At 41.0% G+C, this 21376-nt stretch overlaps 1 protein-coding gene across 2 annotated transcripts in view; it reads right to left on the bottom strand.

The window, feature by feature from the left end:
* Window positions 1-3417: 3417 nt before the first annotated feature.
* LOC119646648 (histidine decarboxylase) overlaps window positions 3418-21376 on the bottom strand; it is a 58923-nt gene continuing 40964 nt past the window's right edge. Inside the window, exons 4-12 of one of the 2 annotated variants that reach the window (XM_038047164.1) lie at window positions 12018-12071; window positions 11786-11961; window positions 11644-11714; window positions 11358-11555; window positions 11041-11295; window positions 10790-10935; window positions 10622-10673; window positions 6112-6234; window positions 3418-5462 (exon numbers count right to left, since the gene is read on the bottom strand). In XM_038047164.1, coding sequence (XP_037903092.1) covers window positions 4657-5462; window positions 6112-6234; window positions 10622-10673; window positions 10790-10935; window positions 11041-11295; window positions 11358-11555; window positions 11644-11714; window positions 11786-11961; window positions 12018-12071 — 1881 coding nt within the window. In that variant the 3' untranslated portion in view covers window positions 3418-4656. Of the gene's footprint in view, window positions 5463-6098; window positions 6235-10621; window positions 10674-10789; window positions 10936-11040; window positions 11296-11357; window positions 11556-11643; window positions 11715-11785; window positions 11962-12017; window positions 12072-21376 lie in introns of both variants that reach the window. The other variant, XM_038047165.1, reaches the window with a different exon arrangement.

The following is a 21376-nucleotide window of genomic DNA, read 5'->3' as shown; positions in this document are numbered from 1 at the left end:
TGGCAGCGAGATACAACACCTTATTGACTCTGGTATAGAGACGAATAGCGTAACTGCTGATGCGCAAAGCAATTACATCGTGATGGATGATGCTCTGAAACTCGAACTTATAGGGGAGTACTTTGAATCGGTGCATCGGCCCAGAACAGACTTAGAGCCAACGAGAATTTCGAAAATTGTAGAACGAGATGTCCATAGCCTGAACGGCACAACAGTTCTCCATTTCAGTCTTGCAATGCAGGCTGATCTCATACCGAGTGATAATCTGATTGATTACTTTGTCTCATGTGCGGAAATAACCTCCATATTTAGACGGGTAAACAATAAGAGATCATCCAGTGTATATGGCATTCCCAACGTAATTCTCAAGCATTTACCGGACATTGCCATTCCTATTCAATAATTTATTGAACAATTCCTTCTTTCCAGGACACCCGGGCTTCTGAAAGAGAGGGACGGATTCATTCAGTCCTAAGAGCTACCGCCCAATCGGTTTGCTGCCTAACATCAGCAAGGTATTTGAGGTTTTGATATTAAAAGCCTTGAACGAGCATATCAAGAGGATGGAATTATTGTCCAATGCGCAATTCGGATTTCCATCTGGACATTCTGGAGAATTGCATGTTCTGAATAGATTGCATCAAGGAAAAGTGACTCCTTTTATACTAGTTGCGGTGTTAGCTGGCGAATTACTCAAGTTGTTCGAGTTGAATAAATCTCCGAAAGGATCGGCACGGCACACAAGATGGTAATAGAGGTACAAGTTGAATTTCAGAAGATTTTCAATGACATTAAGTTCTTCACGAACAGCTGGCGGATGAAAATCAATGCGCAGAAGTGTGAAACGATTCTGTTTCGAAATTCCTTGGCCTACGCCAGTTGGAACTTAAAAAGGAATTGGAGAGATTTCCACATTGTCGCAAACAAGAATGGTTCTGAGCGAATCCCTTATATGAAGTGCGTTAAATACCTGAGTGTGTGTCTTGACGAACGTCTTCAATTTAACGAGCACACTTAAATTACGCGAGAGAGCGTGCGCAAAGCACTCATGTCTCTTCTAGACTCTTTTATACTCCACATCATTTCCGAAAGTTTAAAATCATTTGCTACTCTGATTCGACTAGTACTCACCTACGGGTGGTTTTTGTCATTTTAGTTTAACTTGAGTGCTCGCCAAATGGGGAAATTAGGATCTTTGAAAAGAAATGTACTCCACCGGACGAAGTCGCTAAACTGGTGAAGTATTGTGAGAAGAGGGCGTTACCACTTCTCCTCGGCTGCGATGCCAACGCCCACCACGAAGTCTGGGGAAGCAGCCACACCAATCGAAGTGGTAAGTACCTTCTTGAATGTTTCTGAGCAATAAGTTAGAAATATGTAACTTAAGGAACACTCCAACATTTGTGACCAGTACTAGATAGGAGGTACCAGACATAACTCCAGGAAATACTCTAATGAGCGGGCTGGTCAGGAATTGGAGGGTGTCGGATGCGCCCTCTATGTCTGATCACAAAATAATCAGATTCGACATTGAGGGTAACTCCGAAATAAAAACAATATTAAGGAATCCCAGGAGAACGGATTGGGAATCCTATGCAACGCACTTGAGCAACAACATGACCCACCTCCAAGGGATGGTGACATCAGGAGCGAACTGGAACTAGAATCAGTAGTGGAAAACCTCAACACAGTCGCCATTGACGCTTATGGGACCAGCTGTCCGGGTAAGATAGTTAAGTCATCAAGGGATGTGCCATGGTGGAACAGGAACCTTGCCAGAACGAGAGCAGAGGTACGAAAATTCTTCAACCAGGCAAAACAAACCGGGGACTGGCACAGGTACAAAAATGCACTGCCTCCGTATAGCAACGCAATCAGGGAAGCAAAACGGCACACCTTCAGGGAATTCTGTGAAGGAATCGAACAGATCACAGAAGCAACCAGGCTTTATAAGGCTGTAGCCAAAAATGGGGCAATATCCTCTGCCTCTTTGAAGAAGGAAGATGGGACAATGAGGAGAACAGGGTACAGCTGCGTCTCAGAACTCTTTTCCCGGAATCCTACCCCACGGCAGCAGACGACAACATTCTGCCTGACATTCCAACAACGAATAAAAGGGAAAGAAAGGAGAACTGGAGACTAGCAAAAGAGGTATGCCGGGGAACCCGGAGTAGATGCATTTTCACAACACTAATCCAGAGACCTAGGAATCATCAAACAGTCTCTTCTGAGGGTAGTAAAAAAGCGCATAGCACTGGGATATATACCAAGGGCATGGAGACGGGCAAAAATGGTCTTTATTTCGAAAGCGGGTAAAAAGGATCTGCCTGACATCGTTCGTACTCAAAACAGTGGAGAAGGTCATAGACAACTGTATTAGAACTAACGTTCTAAAGCGCAATCCCATACATCAGTGTCAACACGCTTTCCAGGCAGGACGGCTAACTGAAACTGGTCTGTATCAGCTGACGGATATACTACGGGATGCCATAGAAACAAAAGAAATAGCACGGTGTGCGTTTTTGGATATCGGAGGAGCATTCGACGACATATCGCACACAGAGATACAAAATGCCCTAAGCCGCAAAGGAGTGGGAAATACCCTGGCTTTCTAGATGGGCAAAATGCTAGAAAGTAGGCAAATAGAAGTCCGATAAGTACAAATTCTATTGTCATGAATACTACTCAAGGTTGTCCACAGGTCGGGATACTATCGCTACTTATGTGGAGTATGGTAGTGGACGAACTACTGGACGTGCTAACAAATACTGGAATACAGGTCCAGGGTTACGTGGACGACATTGTTTTAATTGGTAGGGGCAAATATGAAGATACCCTATGTGATAGAATCCAAACTCAACTAAGTGTTACTAGTGCCTGGTGCAGGAAGATAGGACTGCGAATCAATCCAGCCAAAACCACCATTGTACCATTCACTAGGAAACGTAAACTTGATCACCTGAGAGCCATAAAGTTACATGACATGGTGGTGAAACGTGAAACAGATGTCAAATACTTGGGAATTACGCGAAACCAAAAATTACTCTGGAAGACACATGAAGAAGGTAAACAAGGTAAACTGGGAGAGCATGGGTGGAACATGCGGTTTAAACCAGCAACTGATTACTTGATACACTAACGGATCCCTCACAGCAAAGGGAGCGGGTGCCGGTGTCATTGGTCCAAGGAAAATGTACTTGGAGCCAATGTGTTGGGTACACTAGCATATTCCAGGCAGAAATATACGCCATAGACAGATATGCCTCCTTTAATCTCCAAAGGAAGTACAGAGGGCAGAATATTGCTATTCTCACCGAAAGCCAAGCAGCGATCAAGGCACTTAGATCCAACCAGATGAACTCTAAACTGGTATGGGAATGCATTGAGAGACTGAATACACTCGGCTCGTCCAACAAGCTGGGTTGGAAGGCAACGAGGCGGCGGACGAACTAGCCAAGAAGGGAGCAAAGACGCCTTTATACGGGCCAGAACACTTCTGTGGAATAGTAAATTAATTAATGTACAAATATGATGAAGATATCCATCCATCTCTCGCCCAGTGACGTATGTGGACGCTTAACTCTGTAGTTTTACCCGCCTTGTCCAAATCCAAATTTTGAAAAAGTGTAATTATTAAATGAACAACTGATTGGAAGCAACAAGTTGCCATCCCCCGATTTCTGGATAGTAATTTTCTGATTATGGTATTTCATATGTATATAGAAAGAAATGCATAAATACAATTGTCCTTAGTACTGTGTGCTGCACGTAAAGGCAATAAGGAAAAGGGAAAACAGGAATTTTGAAGCAAGTTTTTCCATATAATAATAATATTAATCGTTTCCGTAACAATCCATATTGGACAACGGCCTTGAACTGCATTAGAGCACTTTATTTAAGATCTTAACGGTACACTACAGTAGTCAGCATTGCGCTCACCCGAGATTATTATCCTGATTTGACTCAGGTAATCAATCAAATTAACAAACCTTCTCTCCACTCACCAGTAAGATTTAAACCACGACCTTCCACTACTAGGGTCCAGCGCTCTTAACCACTTGAGCCACCCGGACACATATCCGCGAATTAAGAGTCGCTGATTCGAAAGCCATTTTATCCCCAAGCAAATCAAGCAACACCTTTGTTTATAGGATCTCAATAGATAAGAATATACAGGAGCAGGAAATCTGATACAAGGAATTCAATTCCGTAATATATTAACTACAATATGAATACATATTTCAAAAAGATTTTACATCACAACAGAGCATGGGTAAACCTGGGTTTCGTCACTCAGATGTATTCTTAGAATTGCAGTAAAAGTTCGAGGTCTGCAATGCAAGCAATAACATTGCATAAATTGAATCCAATTTAGTAACATTAAATGGACAGAAAATTTTTCAAGAACAACACACAATCACATTTGTCGTAAATAATTACTTGTCTATGCGGATAATAACTCGAAAAACTCCACCAAACTCCCATCATTACTGTTCTAATTTCAATAGACTAAGCTAATTATTGATTCGTGCACAGCAGCAGTGAAAGTAGACCCTTCCTTCTGCGTATCCACTTTCAACTCTAGCCTAATTCGGTTGCAAACTAAATCTAAACTACAATCCAAACGTAACACTTCGTCAAATAGTTTCCCCAATATCAGGAGGTTGCCACTTTCCGATGATGTCCGCATTTTTTGCACAATGTCGACGGGCTGTCTTCCCCCTGACCGCAATCCAAGGAAGTCCAAATCACATTTACCTCCTGCGTCACATTAGCTGGACTGGCTTCGTCACTTGAGGTATCACAAAGGTGGCCTATCCTTTCGCCCGACTCGTTTTCAATTCGGATCCTTACTTTTGGCATTTTTTTCGGTTTGCTTTCATCAAATGATTTTTTCAGTGCATTCCAGTCCACGGCATCCTCAAATCCATGCTCAGCAATGTTTGGCATCGTTCCGGTCGCATACACGCTATTTTGAAATGCGCGCCTCCGACTATGAACTAGATCCTCCTTGAACGCTCTGTTGTAAAACGCATGGGAAGACTCTTGTTTCGATCTTCCGTCGCGACATCTTCCGGCAGGTCTGTAAGTTCCAATGTTTGGCTGGGTCGTGCTCGGGATAGGCTCCAAAGCTTTCAACGGCTTGTGACATCTAGTGGGGAAATTATTCGACGAAAGGCGACTATTCACAGTTGAGGAGCCACTGGATTTGTTTCCTACTATATTCGTGCCCATCTGATGGCCTATAACAATATTATCGAAATTAAAGTCTTGACTAAGCGATGCGTCTGGGGTAGATTTATTATGGATCAGATCCTGTGCGGAGTTTACGGTTAGGCTTTTCTGTAATTTGTGTCTTCGATGGCGACCCGTGACTATCGTTTTGGCAGATGGCGCCTGACACGCCATAGGTGAGACCATCGGTGACGGCGTTAGTGGAGGCGTCCCCAAATTCTCATAAGCTGCAATCCAATAAAAACGTAATTCCATTGAATATAATAAATTAGATACATACTATACATTCATATGGAGAAAATGTTTGTTAATACGGTGTATAGCTTGATGTTCGGATGCACTGATGTAACGAAATAAAGTTTAGAAAACGAAAAAGCCAAATATAATTGTGCTTTACTAAGGACTAATGAAGGGAGTAAGCAGCTCCCGAAATATATATAAGTTTGCGAATTAAAAAATTGTTTGTTGAAAAGTTTTGTTATTAACATTTACAAAATCTTACAAACAGCAGAAATGACAACTACTCCAAATATAATATGCAAAAAGCTTTTGGGAACGTAAAATAATCCACCGTAATGGGTATCCTAATGATCTCCAGACCATTATGGGGAAATCGTTCAGGAGAAGACAGTAGCCTGCATGAACTAAAACAAACACACAACACAGTTTTATAAATTCTATTTTTCCGCGGGTTAAAAAATTTATTGGACTTTGGATGTGTGAAGATGAGTAATGTTGGCAAGCAAAATGTAAATAATGTGAATCTTTATTTCTTGGAAGGATACTATTTGATGCTCTCTCGTAACTGCTAACATCGAGATTGTCACAGTACACAGCAATATATGAAATGAATTCTACGCTACCTTCCCTTCGTACCTTCCCAGAGATCTTCACTATCTTCTCGAATTGCAGCTGCCTTTTTTTCGCCATTTTTCGGATGAGAATCCAAACAATGATGCACAACAAGGTCCATTCGCGAGTCCAACGAGAATTGCTTTCCTAAAATAAAATTTTTATAATTTGATTTGAAGTAAAATATATAAAGAAAGAACGCTTTTCCACAAATGGTTGGGAAATTCTCCTTTTTCCTTTGCTAAAACTTTTCAATGAAACAATACTTCGTAAAATCGGCTTACTCCCTGTGTAAATCTAGAAACAGCTTGAAATGCAAAATGGGGTTTGACTAAGTTGACGGCCTATTGTGATTATGTTTCAGGTTGAGTTTACAAGAGGTCAAGTCCTCACATGAAGGGACGGGCCAAAATTGTGCAGATAGCAATAGCCCGGGAACGAGATCCTCCCTGCGCTAAGATCCCCACCAAGGCGAACAGTATCCGTCGCGGGCTGCATAGCCAAGAAGAAGCTTGGCCTCTAGTATGTGGACATCCTCGGGCCAGGAAACAATAGTCGCTGAGGGCACTACAGTCAGTGCCGGCCGTAGTGGTTGACATACTAGCGGCTTCCAGCTTGGAAACCATTGTCCTTGAACTGGATGGCCGCTGTAACTTTATTTGAAATGGGTAGGATTTTCACCAAACTTGCCAGTATGAGGCCCTTTAACGTGGCCGTCGAGCTAGCCAGTGTGGACATTCCTTCCAAACTACTCGTGGAACCAAGCCAACGACACAAATAAAAAATAAAAAAAAAACAGGATAGAAGAAGAGGTAGTAACGCCAGGCGCATCATCGGAGGGCAAGTTGCCGAGTTCTAGCCGGGAGACAGTAATCATCGAGGGCAGTACAGTCGGTGCCAGCCATAGCACCGCTGTGCTAAAACCAAGTGCAGGGACCTCCCGGAGCAAGGCGGCAGACGGACTATTGGTTTCTAGGTTGGAATCCACTGTTGTGGAGCTGAGTGTAACGAATACCAGCCATAGTACTCCTAACCCAAACCGTCGACATCGGAGGCCCTCTCAAAGCAAGGACTAACAAGAATCCCGGCCAACGGAAAGTGGCTACGAAGCAGAGTTCCTCAAAAGCCAGTACCAAAAGGTCATACAAATTCTGAACAAGATTTCGAAGCATAAGGAGGCCAATACTCGGCGAACGGGATGAAGAGGACCACGTTAAATGCTAGGCGATTGTTGAAGAATATAACAGGAAACGCCTGGCAGACTAGCAGAAGGCAAAACCAACCACTCTCAAACGCAATCGATCTCAAGACGGAGTCGAACAATAACACAACCAGAGTAGAGTGTGCAAGGGCTCAGATTCTAAACAACCTCTACAAACAGATAAGCAGCAACAGTCAGTCGACGAGCCGTAAACTGCGAAACCTTTCAGCGACATGACCAAAAGTTACTTACATGTGGCCTTGGCCGATGGCAACTTCCCTAGTGACAAAATAGCCGCGAAGGTGTGAACCAGTGTGGACGTGAGGCTGTCGGAGATGGTCACCAGGTACCTCCTGGATGGCAAAGGCTTCGATTCATCTCAGGAGGTCCGCGGGTTCCACGTTATTACATACGAAGGCCAATTCTCCAGACACTTTCTCTGTTCGTACGTTGCTAAGATCAGCGACGCTTAGGGTAAAGTTCTAAGTCATCCCCTACGATGAGATCCCCTGGAAACCTGGCTGGCATCTGGTTGACGAACTGGACTGGACTGGAAAAGGCAGACTACAAAGTCCAGTTCGGAGTCAGGAAAGCAAAGGTAAAAGTGCTCCGCTCCGCAAAACCGGGCGACGGCCTGGATCTAATCGGCGCCACCAACAAGCAATTGGAGTAGATGGAGATCGACGTTCCGGCGGTTACTGACCAACCCCTATACAAGCAGATCATGCTGAGGGCAGTGCAGACAAATCTGCAGCACTTGAATTGTGCCCCATAGACCTGCTTGTCTTCCTCATAGAGGGAGACATCGACATGACACTTGTACAGGAGCCCTGGATCGGAGGTGACCGAGTCATCAATGGCATCGAAAGCAAATATTATAATTTATTCCACAACACAAGAAACGCTGATCGGGACAGACCTAGAGCATATATCCTTGAGACGAAGCGTCTGCACGCTTTTCTGTATGCGAACCTGAATTCCAGCGACTTAATGGTGGTCAAACTGGAGCAGGTCGGGGCAGAGAACGTGTATATTTCCTCGGCTTATATGGCTCACGACCGATCAACTCCGCAGAAAAACTGCATAGCTGCAAAGAAGACCAACCTGTTGATAGACTGCGACGCTTGTGCAAGGCGTACACTTTGGAGTAGTTCAAAAATCCACAAAAGAAGTGATTGATGTTGTTAGTAATACAAAACAATCTACGTGCATCATGAGCAGTACACTAACCTTCCGTTTTCCCAGCTCGGAGAACTGTGAATGATATGGATTCTTAGGGTAAAGAATTAGAGAGTATCTGACCAGAAATGCTTCTCAGATCATAGTTGGACAATTTTCAGTCAAGATCACCCCGCAGGCATTTCTAAATCTTTCAGGTACCTCAGGAGGATCAACTGGAGGAAGTTTGGTTAAATTATCAAGAAAAACTCTCTTGATATGATTAGTACGACATAGTCATAGTTTTCAGTCAAGATCACCCCGCAGGCGTTTCTAAATCTTTCAGGTACCTCAGGAAGATCAACTGGAGCAAGTTTGGTTAAATTATCAAGAAAAACTCTCTTGATAAGATTAGCATTCGAAACCACCTTTAAAGTCTCGCGCCCTGCTAAATACAGCAAGAAGACACTCTCACCGTGGTGGAATGAAGATCTGTCCAGCCTCAAGAAGCTGACTAGGGAGATCTTCAACATCTGCAACAGGCATAAATGTTGGCCATACAAGGGCTGCGTGAAGAAGTACAAGTCGACCACCAAGAATACCAACAGGTGGTTCTGGTTGGATTATTGCCAGAACATCGCCAGCATCCAGCCCATCTTTCCTTAAAAGTTTGGCAGGCTCCTGGACGGAGTCTTCTGATGAGACCCTAGAGCTGCTGTTTCAGACCCACTTACATGTCAGCGAGGAGGCCTGAAAGTCACAGTCTTGCTTAAAGATCGGCTGGGCTATAGATTCTTCGCGTATAAATCTCCAGGCTCAGATGACATAATTCCAGTCATGTTACAGAAACAGCAAGAAACGGTTGTGCAGTGGCTACTCGAGATTTACCGGAGCATATCTGTGGGATACACATAACAATCTTGGAGACGCGCCCGAGTGGATTTCATACCAATGCGGGCAGGCGTGGCAATAAGTCTGCGAAGGACCTTTGACCAATCAGCCTCACCTCTTTCGTGTTGAAGACCATAGAACGCGTTCTGGACATCGACGTAAGGACGATTATGGAGAGAATACCTTCTTCTAAGTCCCAGTACCCATAGTTCAAAGAAAAATTCAGAAAAACCGCGCCCCACTAGATAATGGCCGCTGGGGAGAAGTAGATCCTTCATGAATGAAATTAAAATATTAAAATATTTCACTCGAATGTCACTTATTCTCCTTAATTATGACGTCAGCATCTTATTTGCATAGCTCAAGATACAATAAATTCGCGGGGAAACTGATAAGTTTGAACTGCTGCAGCTTTAATAATAATAGCTTGATTTCCATGAAGCTTGGCATGCATATGTGCAATATTGTCCTTTTTGCTGTTAGTACTCCTAAGATGAACATTAGGGGGGGAGGTGGGTTCCACTCAATTTCTAAAAATGGTAGTATATTATTAGTAAGTTTATTTGCACTAATATCGGAATGGGATATTCTTTGAAGCCTAGATTTCAGATTTTTGGGTTGGGTATTTTCTGTTTCACTTTAAGTGGTCAAATTTTGACCCGTTAATCGCGCAGTTTACAATTCACGTTAAATACAATATCAGTTTCAGGAGGTACTAACCGAGAGGTTTCATTGATACCTCACATGACTATATTCTGTCAAAAAAAATTTACATCCTCCACTTTCATGTAACTCCACGTAAATTTATGTCACTCACAGTATGCGTGGGATGTCAAAGTTTCCACCCTTCCACCAAAGTTCGTTTTGACGAGTGTAGCAATTTGACAGACAGGTAGACAGGCAGTAAATCGATTTTAGAAAGCTTTTTTTTTACACAAAACCTTAAAAAAATAGGCAGCAGTAAGCCGATTCCAATAAGGTTCTGTTTTTATACAATAAAAGTTATAAGCAGTATCCTCCTCAGCAGTAATCGGAAGATTGAAGCAGTTAGTAGCCAAAAACGGGAAACCTTCTTCAATTTTTTAATTGAAATATGGTCTACCAAAACACTCCAAAAATGATCATGTTGCTGCTACATTATAAGAACAAATTCAAATAAAAAAGCAATCAACCAGAAACGATTAACGGAAAACTTGGGAATAAAATTTTTTAAAAAGAAATGCCAGTTTGTGTCATTTTCTTTGTTTAAGGAGCGCGACATTTAACAACAACTCAAATACTAACCAGACATAAGAATCCCACGAACTCTACGTCTCATTGCTGGCGAATCTTGATTCTGTAAAGATTTATTGAAAAAAAATAAATTAATCAATTCTTTTTCCAATATGCATATTTTTTCGATTGATGCTTCGAAATAAATATAGATTAATTTCCTAGCCTCGCTGTCCTTACATTGAGTCTTATTCCAGCGTAAGCCTTCTGAAGAAAGTCCCCAGCATCGAAAATAGCTGCAAATGATCCATTTACGATCTTCGGCGACATTGGTGTGTTGGCTAGGAGTAAACTGGAACCAAATGTATCGTTTTTCTCTCGAATATCTACAAGGAACGCAATGGCGAAATAAGCGGGTGTAGGCATTTATCAGTCAAACCAGAGCGATATGGCAGGATTTTCACAAAGTAGATATGGAAATGGACCATTACCTTTCAATGGAACTTTGGCTCTGTCGCTTAGATTAATATTTAGTTCTTCCAGGATTTCGGTAGTAATTTGTCGTATCTCTGCCCAATCACTCAATATATCATCGTTAGTGGTACGCGTAGATGTAACAGTAAATCGAATCACATATTTCCCTTTCAAAGAAGCTGGAACGCAGTGCAGATGGCCGCGTTGATTCATTCTTTTTAATAGACGTTCCGTCAAATCGTTGTCGCCCTTAATTCTAAACACCACCATTCCTAGGGGCGAAGCGATCACAATTATTACTCAATAAGTTTTGTTGAAAATTTTATGTAGTTACCCAAATGCCTTTCTGCTGGTAATTCAAATCGGTGGTCTGCAAACACTAGTGCTTCGAACTTTTGTGCTAGACGAACTCCCTCGCGAATATGCTTTTGAAGTCCTTTGATTCCATATGATCGCAAAACGAACCAGAGTTTAAGGGCACGGAATCGTTTGCTCAGAGGGATTTGCCAGTGCATGTAATCAATCGCAAGCCCTTAAACAGGATTACATACATTCAGTGATTGCGTGTATAAAACCTAGTTTGATTTCTGACCAATATTCCATTTTATAAGAAAAAATACCTGAATTCTCGTGCTGCAAATACAAAGGCTCTACGTTAAACGTCCGATGAACTGCGGTACTATCCTTAACCCTGTATATCGAACGGAAGGTTTTCATGGTCAGTATATTCCGAAATTCTGAAGGTAGTTCATGGATACTCACCACATGGCTGTACAGTCGAAATGCACCATTAACCATTTGGACGGATTGAATGCAATTGAATCTGCTTTATTGATTCCTTTCAACCAAATTCGATATTCTGGGCAGATAAATGCGCTACCTGCATAGGCGGCATCAACATGCAGCCACAGGTTGTACTTACGACAAACGTCTCCAATCTATTTATTACAGTCAAAAATTATTATTTCCCATAATATGCGGAAATTAATATTACCTCATCTAAATTATCGAAAGCACAAGCTCCAGTTGTTCCTAAAGTTGCGCATACCTGGAAATGGGTGAATATTACGAAATTATTTCTACTTAATATTATTAATAACAAAAGGATAATAAATTCAGGAGTCTTGAACATTCACTTCCCGGAAATAACAGCTAGGTAGCAGGTAGTAGATAATAATCCATGAATTCAAAAGTTAAATAGGAATGGCTCAGGCCTACACGAATTGAAAACTTCCTATTTTTAAAATGCATACACAACAAGACAAAGCTTAACAACTACAAAATGTTGGCCGCTCCTATGTTATGCTATCGCGGCGAAATGTGGACTTGAACTAAGGCAGGAAAAAAGGAAGAACCTTTGGAATATACTGGAAAGACGGGTACGAAAGCTACAATAAGTTTCTCTTTTAAGTCCCGGTCATAATACGACTACAGAAGCTCCACTGTTTTTGTCATCTAAAAGGGGGTTGGCAGTAAGAAAATTCACGGAAAGACACCAATCGGTAAACCGGAGGTAATAAAAATAGGAAGTTGATGCTGACAGTAATAAAGGAGGCCAAGGCAATAGTCTTGGAAAGGAAAAACTTCATATTATTCTTCTACCTTTGCCCCGTTCAGAAGCGGGGTCGGCTCGTCTTAATCGATTACGACATCTTGCTCGGTCGTGGACATGATCTGGTTGGAGTTGAGAGGCTTTCAAATCACCATCACACGTATTAAGCCATCTTTGATTCGGTCGGCACAGTCGGTGCAACCTCATATGGATTTCGGATGTAGTCCTAGCGGTACGTCACAGGGCCAAAGCAACGTCGTTGTGTCCGTTACACCGAGACGCGGTTCATTATCTTTCATAGTCGGCTATCACTCCGGCTACCATGGAGAGACGTTCGTTGATGCATCATTCACAAAGAACGTCATTTCATCCAAGTTGCGCTGATGCATAAAGTGAAATTGCTCCAGTTTAGTTCACTATTGGTTGACAACATTGATTCTTCTTCACCCTTTGTCCCGCTCAAAAGCCTTGACTAGTTACGCCATTTTAATAATAATAATAATCGTTGGCGCAACAATACATATTGGATCAAGATCTTGAAGCGTGTCAAAGCACTCCATTCAAGATCGTAACGATACACTGCCGAGCACTGTAGGCAGTCATGTGGTCAGCATTGCGCTCGCCCGAGATTATTACCCCGTGACTCAGGTATTCATTCGCAGTTGAGTCAACTGGTATCCGACACCAAGTCACGATAACAATTCCCTCTGCCACCAGTAAGATTTGAACCACGACCTTCCGCTACGACAGCCCAGTACTTTCTCAGTGCGAAAAAACGAATTGTCAAACTACTTTTTAATATGGAAATTTTACGTGTTTCTTGCAACTTTAAGCCTTCTGACAGCCCTTTATCTTCCATCTAGCCATCTGACAATATTTGTTCTTATTTGTGAGTCTTCGCTCTATATGTATATAAAAATTCAACCGTGCAAATTTCAGTTTATTTTTGACCAAAATTTGACAGGTTTGAGGTTAGTCGTCCATGACTTTCATAGAGCAGATCGAGAAGTACAAGATTGGTGTCTTAGCGATCCCAGAAACGAAATTATCAGACAATGAGGCTTTGAGTGTGCACAAAAATACAAACGCTTCTAGTAAAAAGGTCTAATTCCTAAGCGTACATTCTCCAAAGGAAGAATCAGTATTCAATACCCTGTCTTCGATGCATGTACCCAGCATTTTCAATGCTAAGTTCCAAAAGGCGGAGGTTCTCAACTACCAAGAGTGAATATCTCCAGAATGTAACTAATAATAATAGTGTCAGACTTATGGAATGCAAATACAACAGAAATATGGTCACCTCACAATCAATTTTCCTCAACCAGAATTCACAGAAGCACCAATTTTACTGACTTTAAACCAGCATCAAGGAAACAATAACATTGTGAAGAAACGGGATTAGCTAGCACGAAACTTGCGGGATAGAGGCAAGTGATTCGATGATGAAACATTTAAACAATATCAGGAGTGCTCCAGGAGAAAGCGTGAAAATTTTGAGATACGAGTGAAAAAATGTCAAAAACAAAAAAAAAATAAAAACACAAATGAATGAAGTTGAGACGCCCAATTTGAGATCCTGGCAAACCGATAACAATAGGATTAAACAATTACAATTAACACAATCTTATGAAAAGATGCAGGAATACTGCGAACAGTTCAAAAACCGATGGACTCAATACTTTATTCAGGCACGACAGGTTCTTCAAACGTTAAGAACTTTGTAGATATCCGCTTCCCAGTTACACTAGAAGTCAGAGACCCTGAATTAGAAATGGGTAGATTTCAAACAGGCATAACAGCATAAATCAATCTGTACCATATAAGATACTGCCTGGAGTCCGTGCGAAACTGATCAGGCTCATCTGAATTAAAATAAGTCAATCCAGAGCAATAGAATGAACTGACACAATGTGTACAATTTCCGGACTATTGTTTACCATCATGCTTTATTTGGAAATTGTCAGTAGGTCTACTGTAGGAATGGCCTACACCGATGAATGATATGCCAAAAATCGTTAGCGAGTTGTTGAGCCAGTAAAAATATTGGGCTAAATATTAATGAGAGAATTGGACGAAATTAAAGGATGTATTGTGGCGAAAATCACTTTGGAAAAATATGGCGACTAAAATTCCTGATCAATACGTGTCTGATTATAAACACCGCTCGAATATAAGTAATTGTTGTATCATTAATTGTGAGTAAAACGTTTGTATTAAACTTATCGAGAGAGTTTCTCTTAGTGCGTTATCCAGCTTCGCGCAAAAAATCAGTCCAAGCACGAGTCTTAGCAGTACTGCAACCGTATAAGACCTGCAAACAAAACCTCCACCTCTTTCTTATCATCTTCATTAATGGCGCAGCAACTGGTGTCCGCGATAGAAAATTTTTGATTCTTGATATTGCTTTTGTAACTTTTGAAACTGGTTCTTCTTTGTCCATTCAGATCACCCCATCCTAAGCCTCAACGAAAAATTTGGTCGTTATATAGACGCTGAAATCGTCCATCACCATTTATTAGGCCGAAGAGGATCTTCCTTTGGAATGCAGCTTGTTAATTGCCCAAGTTCTCGGAAAATAGATGGGGGCTGTGAAAATCATGGTCTTATAGAGTAAGTCCTTTGACGAAATTGGAAAGAAATTTTAACCTTCATCCGTCCCTCATTTCCCCACACATTAAAGTTCCTCGCGTATCAAATTGATACCCCATAGAAAGTAGACGTGTTTCATGCATTTTTATTTATTTTTATTTGGAAAAATAAAATAAATAATAAAATATTTCGAAAATATTTTACTTAAAAAAAATTGAATTCAGTTCATAAGTATTTATTAAAAAAAAAAGTCGATTTTCGCAAAAAACTTTCAATCCCGAAATGTAAAAAATGAAAAAATGAATTAAATTATAGTTTATCAATGCAGTTTGTGCATAGTTTGAAATGATGTGCATTGCAAACATAAGTTATACACTTATCACAGCGATTGCTGTATAAATTTTTGTTGTTTTTATATTCGCAATGTGCACAACGACTTCGTTTTCCTGCTGACGGAGCATGCGTGAGTTTTTGAGAATTTGGTAAATTCGATTTTCGCGATGCGTTTGTCGTTGATGTTGGCGCTGCTGATGTTGATGTCGTTGGTGATGATGATCTTGATGAAATATTCTGAATTTCATCTATAACAGCACTTGCATTTGGTGTTCGAGGACGAGTTTTTCTGTTCGCAATATATGGTGTAACTAATTGCTTTCCGAGCTCCACTAAGTACAAGCGACGGCGATACTTTTTTTTCTCATATTTCCAATCTGCGTTGAGATGAATAAATATTACGAAACTGTTGTATGCTGAAGTATCAACGATGTTACAGAAAAGGGCTAATGGCCAACGATTCACCTTGCGTTTGCAGTGATAAGTGCCTACGAGTTTATCTAGAGAATCAACACCACCTTTCGTCGCATTATAGAATCGAATAATTTCCGGCTTTTTTTGTTCGTCGTTAGCCACACTTTTCTGGTCATGAAGTGTACTAAATAGAGTGACAAAACGATTCTTTTTTGGTACGTAAGAGACCATTGTGCTGCGCAAATCATGATCGATCACAAATTGTTTTTCATTTGTAGCAGCAATGGTGGAATTTCTTTTCGATTTTTTCTGATCGTTCCAATCAACTTGTTTTGTTTCTTTTTCAATTCTAGGGCCAACTGCCGTGAAGTAAAAAAATTATCTGTTGTGATGTTACAACAACTCAGTTGATTGCTTAGAGTCAGAACAACTCTTTGGCCTTGATTTACTTCTTACAATTTCGGTCGCGACCCGTATATACTTCAAGATTCCAAGCATAATATGTACTTGCATCGCACAAACACCATATTTTGATACCGTATTTATGCGGTTTTGATGGTATATATTGTGTAAATGGGCAGCGACCGCGAAATGGTACAAGTTGTTCATCTACTGTAACGTTTTTCCCAACAGTGTAACAGATTTTCAATCGATTCACCCATTTGTCGTAAACGTTTCGTATTGGTGCCAATTTATCTCTTGATCGAATTCCCTTTCTTTGTTCTTTGTCATCGAAACGAATGCATTCATTTTAGTTTGAATTTTTTCAAAGTCATTGTTCCGCGGAAGATTGGTGGTCCTGTTTGGTCATCCCACAATTCATTTATACATTGCCCATGCGATCTGTACACGCCAGCTAATATTAGCAAACCATAATAGGCGCGCAAAGAAGCAATATCAACTGGTAACCAAAGTTCCTTGTATTTTCGAGATCCATATAAATTTGTCATTTCGACTATTGTCTTTTCGATTGGTTCCACGAATAATAGAAAAGACGACAAAATATCAGTACATCGTGACGACGCAAACAAAGTTCGACCTGTTCAAGCAAATATCACAAGCATAACAAGAAGAAGTAGAATATGAAGAAAAATTTACCAGGTGTTTCATGTAGAGCAAATGAAGCATTAGATCTATTCGGCAATTGTGGCGGCGGCTCGAAATAATAACAATATTTTGCATCTTTCGATAACACAAACTCCTTCGGTTCAGAACAAGTAGTTTCATGTTGCTGTGGTTCATTATCTACAACATCGTCGTCTGACTCGTATTCACTACTTTCATCATTTTCACCCGGTTCTGGTAAATATTCTTCGTCGTCACTACTAGTTTCAAATGGATCAAAATCACTTTCTTCCTCGTCGTCTTCACGAGGATCGAAATCAAATAAATTCGACATTTCGACAATAAAACGCGAAAGTGAACACAAAATAAAAATTTTCAAAACGCTGAAGCAGAACTGTTCTTTATGGCGTACGTTTGACAACAGAAAGGTGCATAACCGCTATGGCGCTGCTTACGCTTGGCAAGCAGACAGAACTGTGTTCGTTTGATAGCTACAAGAAAACAAATGTCGGTACTGTACCTCTGTTCCGAACACATAACATTAGCTTTTACGTGACTTTTTTTATTGTGCCAATTGGGTGAAAAATAGAAAAGAAGGAAATATATTATCTAATGAATTTCATAAAAATATTCCTTGGGCCAAAAAAGCAGGTCAAAATATTAATATTACTACAAAATACAGAACGTGAAAGTAGCGATTCGTATCAAATTGATACGAGGGACGGATGAAGGTTAAGAGGAAAGATTTCGATGAACTAATTAGGCTCTATTAACTGTCATCAGTGGTGCACGACTTTCTTTCTTCATATTGTTGCCGTCTGTGATTTTTGACCCCAGATTGGAAATGAATTTAACTTCTTCGAAAATTTATGCCTCTATCTGTAATTGATTAACGCGTCACATCACTCTCTGAGTGCTGTCAATGTCCCACATGTTCGATATAGTTATAGTGGCTATGCTATCATGACTTATGGCCAGGAAATCCAAGAACTTCCAGTGAAAACTAAGATTTTCAACGACAGGCTAATCAACATAGATACTTCAAGGAAAGCAAGGACGACGCAGTAAAAGACGAATTTTATTGTCGCCTTTGGTCAGTATTTGATTCATTTACCGTGAACGATTTGAGGATAGTGTTTGCCGACTTAAGCGCAGGGTAGAACGTTTCAGGATATAACTACCGAGAGGGAAAGCTGGCTTATAGAATTCGCTCGCAGCTGAAACATGGCGATTCCATTACTAGATGGGATAACGTTTAACCAGATTGATCACACTCTTATTGAAAAACGAGCTGTATCTGTGCATCATCTTTGACTTGAGTTCTTTTTGAGATATCGAAGCAACAGAGAAATGGTATCGAAATATGTCAGCGTTAGGAGAACAAATCCTGCATACGCTGGCAGGCACCAGGAAGTTGATAGGAGTAATGTCTAGTGAATTAAACGCAACAAAAGCGGCTGCGGAGAAAGTTGGTCATAAGCCTCAGCGGAAAAGGACTAAATGATTTGACAAAGGTGTCAGTATACTGCCGACAAGATCTACAGAGAGAGGGAACGGAAGCATATAAAACAGGAAATATAGGGAACCTATAGATTGAATGATCATTTTAAGAGGCATAATTTAAGATCCGCTTACCACTTAATGGAAGTAATGATAACAGCATTCTATATCTATATTTTGCAGAGACGCAGCGAGGAAATTTAATGGAGGCATAGGAAAAATAAAAAGTCGATAGATTGAATATTTCGATGAGCTCTCCAAAGGTACAACCCAATCTCCGCACATCGAAGCAGCAAAGACCGTCTTCCTCCTGCCGAATATTATTCTCAGTGAAATAAATACTGGATAAGTGCTTGGAATATAATATTGATATCCTTTCAATTTTTTTTTTTTTTTGAGTTCAATCAGACATACGACAATATCGATCAATCGTTACTATACAAAATATTGTCTTAATTTGACGTTCCAGCGAAAATGATTAGGCTTATCTTTATGACAATGAATCAGTCTAGCGCTCAAGTAAAGATGCAAAACCAACTAACAAGATGATTCGGCACAGACTTCGGATTAAAGCAAGGCTGACCCTGACATTATTTAACATCGTGCTAGATTATATATTCCGAAAGATGCCATAGTACCTATCCCAAGGACAACAGCCAAACAGACGAAATCAACAGGCGGGATCATACTTGGTGAAGACGAATTGGTGCTGCATAGATCATCATTCAGACGACAAAATAGATGCCAATTTGACAGAACATCTTCCTAAACGATTACGATTTGAAACAAGTAGGCACCTTCATAGATTTAGATACGACAATTTCAAAGGACAATGATGAAATCGACAAGAACAAGGTCTAAATCATGCTTGTTAACAAGATAGCATCACGTTTTACTAATATTAGAAAATAATAATACACACTCGACGACGAAACTAACGACCTGCAAGAATTTGACTTAGCTAATCGGGCACTACGGCCGCTGTCTCAAGCCAAAGAACAACCTTTGTTGTATTTTTTATATGACAAACCGGAAGCCTTTACCTACATCAAAATTTTCCGGCTCTAGCGGGCAGGCCATATAGTGGAACCTACTCCAAAAGAAGGAAGTCGGCATATAGCCGCCTGGAAAATTTCGAAACAAATGGGAGAACTCGATCAACAACGCGAGTTACACGCTGTTGTTGTTTTCGAAATTTGATCGATGCTGGCGACGTATAAAGTTCTGCATAAATGAGGCTATCCTGTTGTGTGAAATAGTCAGAAATATCTTATGGACAATAACCAGGAATAAAAACTGATATCTTCCGCGCAAACTAGGTGGCTATTTCTCACATCGCTGTTAATTCGATTGTTCGCAATTCTTTATCATTGGTCATATCATGCAGGTTATAGGTGCCAAGGTATTGCTTGTTGCAGAGCGCAATTTAAATGGCATATATGGGACAAACTTCAAGAGCTCGTTCCACCTCATCAAAAAAGCATCCTGCTTATCATGGGTAGACTCTCCATAGGGGCACCAACATTAATCAAGATGATATTACAGAATTCGCAAGATGCCTAGCCTCTCGAAAACAACTGGCTTCCTGTTGTATAACTTTTTACAGGGCGCGCTCGTTCAAAATTGAGCCGATCCGTTCATGGTAATTTGGAAAAGGCAGCGCAAGCTTTAAGGGACTAGTAATTAGAAATTTACAGCTTCTATACTCCGAAGTAGAGAAACTTAGCTGTTGCAAATTCAACATCTTTAGTGACAATGAAATTAAACAAGCACTAAATCACAGAATAAGTTTGCAGAGGCAAAACCAGAAGCAGCTACTTGATACCATTCGAGACTTAACAGTCTTTACTGGCATTCTTGGTGGTGAAATCCAAAAATAAAACTGGTTCATCATGGCTCAAATTGTCGACCATATGTCTTGCAGATATCATCATCCACAGCGCAACAACCGGTATCCTGTCTAGGCCTGCCTTAATAAGGAACTCCAGACATCCCGGTTTTGCGCCGAGGTCCACCAATTCGATATCCCTAAAAGCTGTCTGGCGTCCTGACCTACGCCATCGCTCCATCTTAGGCAGGGTCTGCCTCGTCTTCTTTTTCTACCATAGATATTGCCCTTATAGACTTTCCGGGTGGGATCATCCTCATCCATACGGATTAAGTGACCCGCCCACCGTAACCTATTGAGCCGGATTTTATCCACAACCTGACGGTCATGGTATCACTCATAGATTTCGTCATTGTGTAGTCTACGGAATTGTCCATCCTCATGTAGGGGGCCAACAATTCTTCCGAGGATTCTTCTCTCGAACGCGCCTAAAAGTTCGCAATTTTTCTTGTTAAGAACCCAAGTTTCCGAGGAATACATGAGGACTGGCAAGATCATAGTCTTGTACAGTAAGAGCTTTGACCCTATGGTGAGACGTTTCGAGCGGAACAGTCTTTGTAAGCTGAAATAAGCTCCGTTGGCTGACAGCAACCGTGAGCGGATTTCATCATCGTAGTTGCTATCGGTTGTGATTTGCGACCCTAGATAGAAGAAATTGTCAACGGTCTCAAAGTTGTATTCTCCTATCCTTATTCTTCTTCGTATTTGACCAGTGCGGTTTGGTGTTGCTGGTTGATTCGTCTTCGGTGCTGACGTTGCCACCATATATTTTGTCTTGCCTTCATTGATGTGCAGCCCAAGATCTCGCGCCGCCTGCTCAATCTGGATGAAGGCAGTTTGTACGTCTCGGGTGGTTCTTCCCATAATGTCGATATCGTCAGCATAGGCCAGTAGTTGGGTGGACTTGAAGAGGATCGTACCTCTTGCATTTACCTCGGCATCACGGATCACTTTCTCTACTTCCAACAACCATTTCGTGTGACCCTGCTAATTGAATAGTCCGCAGTCTGTT

The sequence above is a fragment of the Hermetia illucens genome, chromosome 1, assembly GCF_905115235.1.
Source record: "Hermetia illucens chromosome 1, iHerIll2.2.curated.20191125, whole genome shotgun sequence".
Lineage (NCBI taxonomy): Eukaryota > Metazoa > Arthropoda > Insecta > Diptera > Stratiomyidae > Hermetia > Hermetia illucens.
Note: the sequence above shows the minus strand (reverse complement) of the source record. Positions and strands in the feature narration are given on the sequence as shown.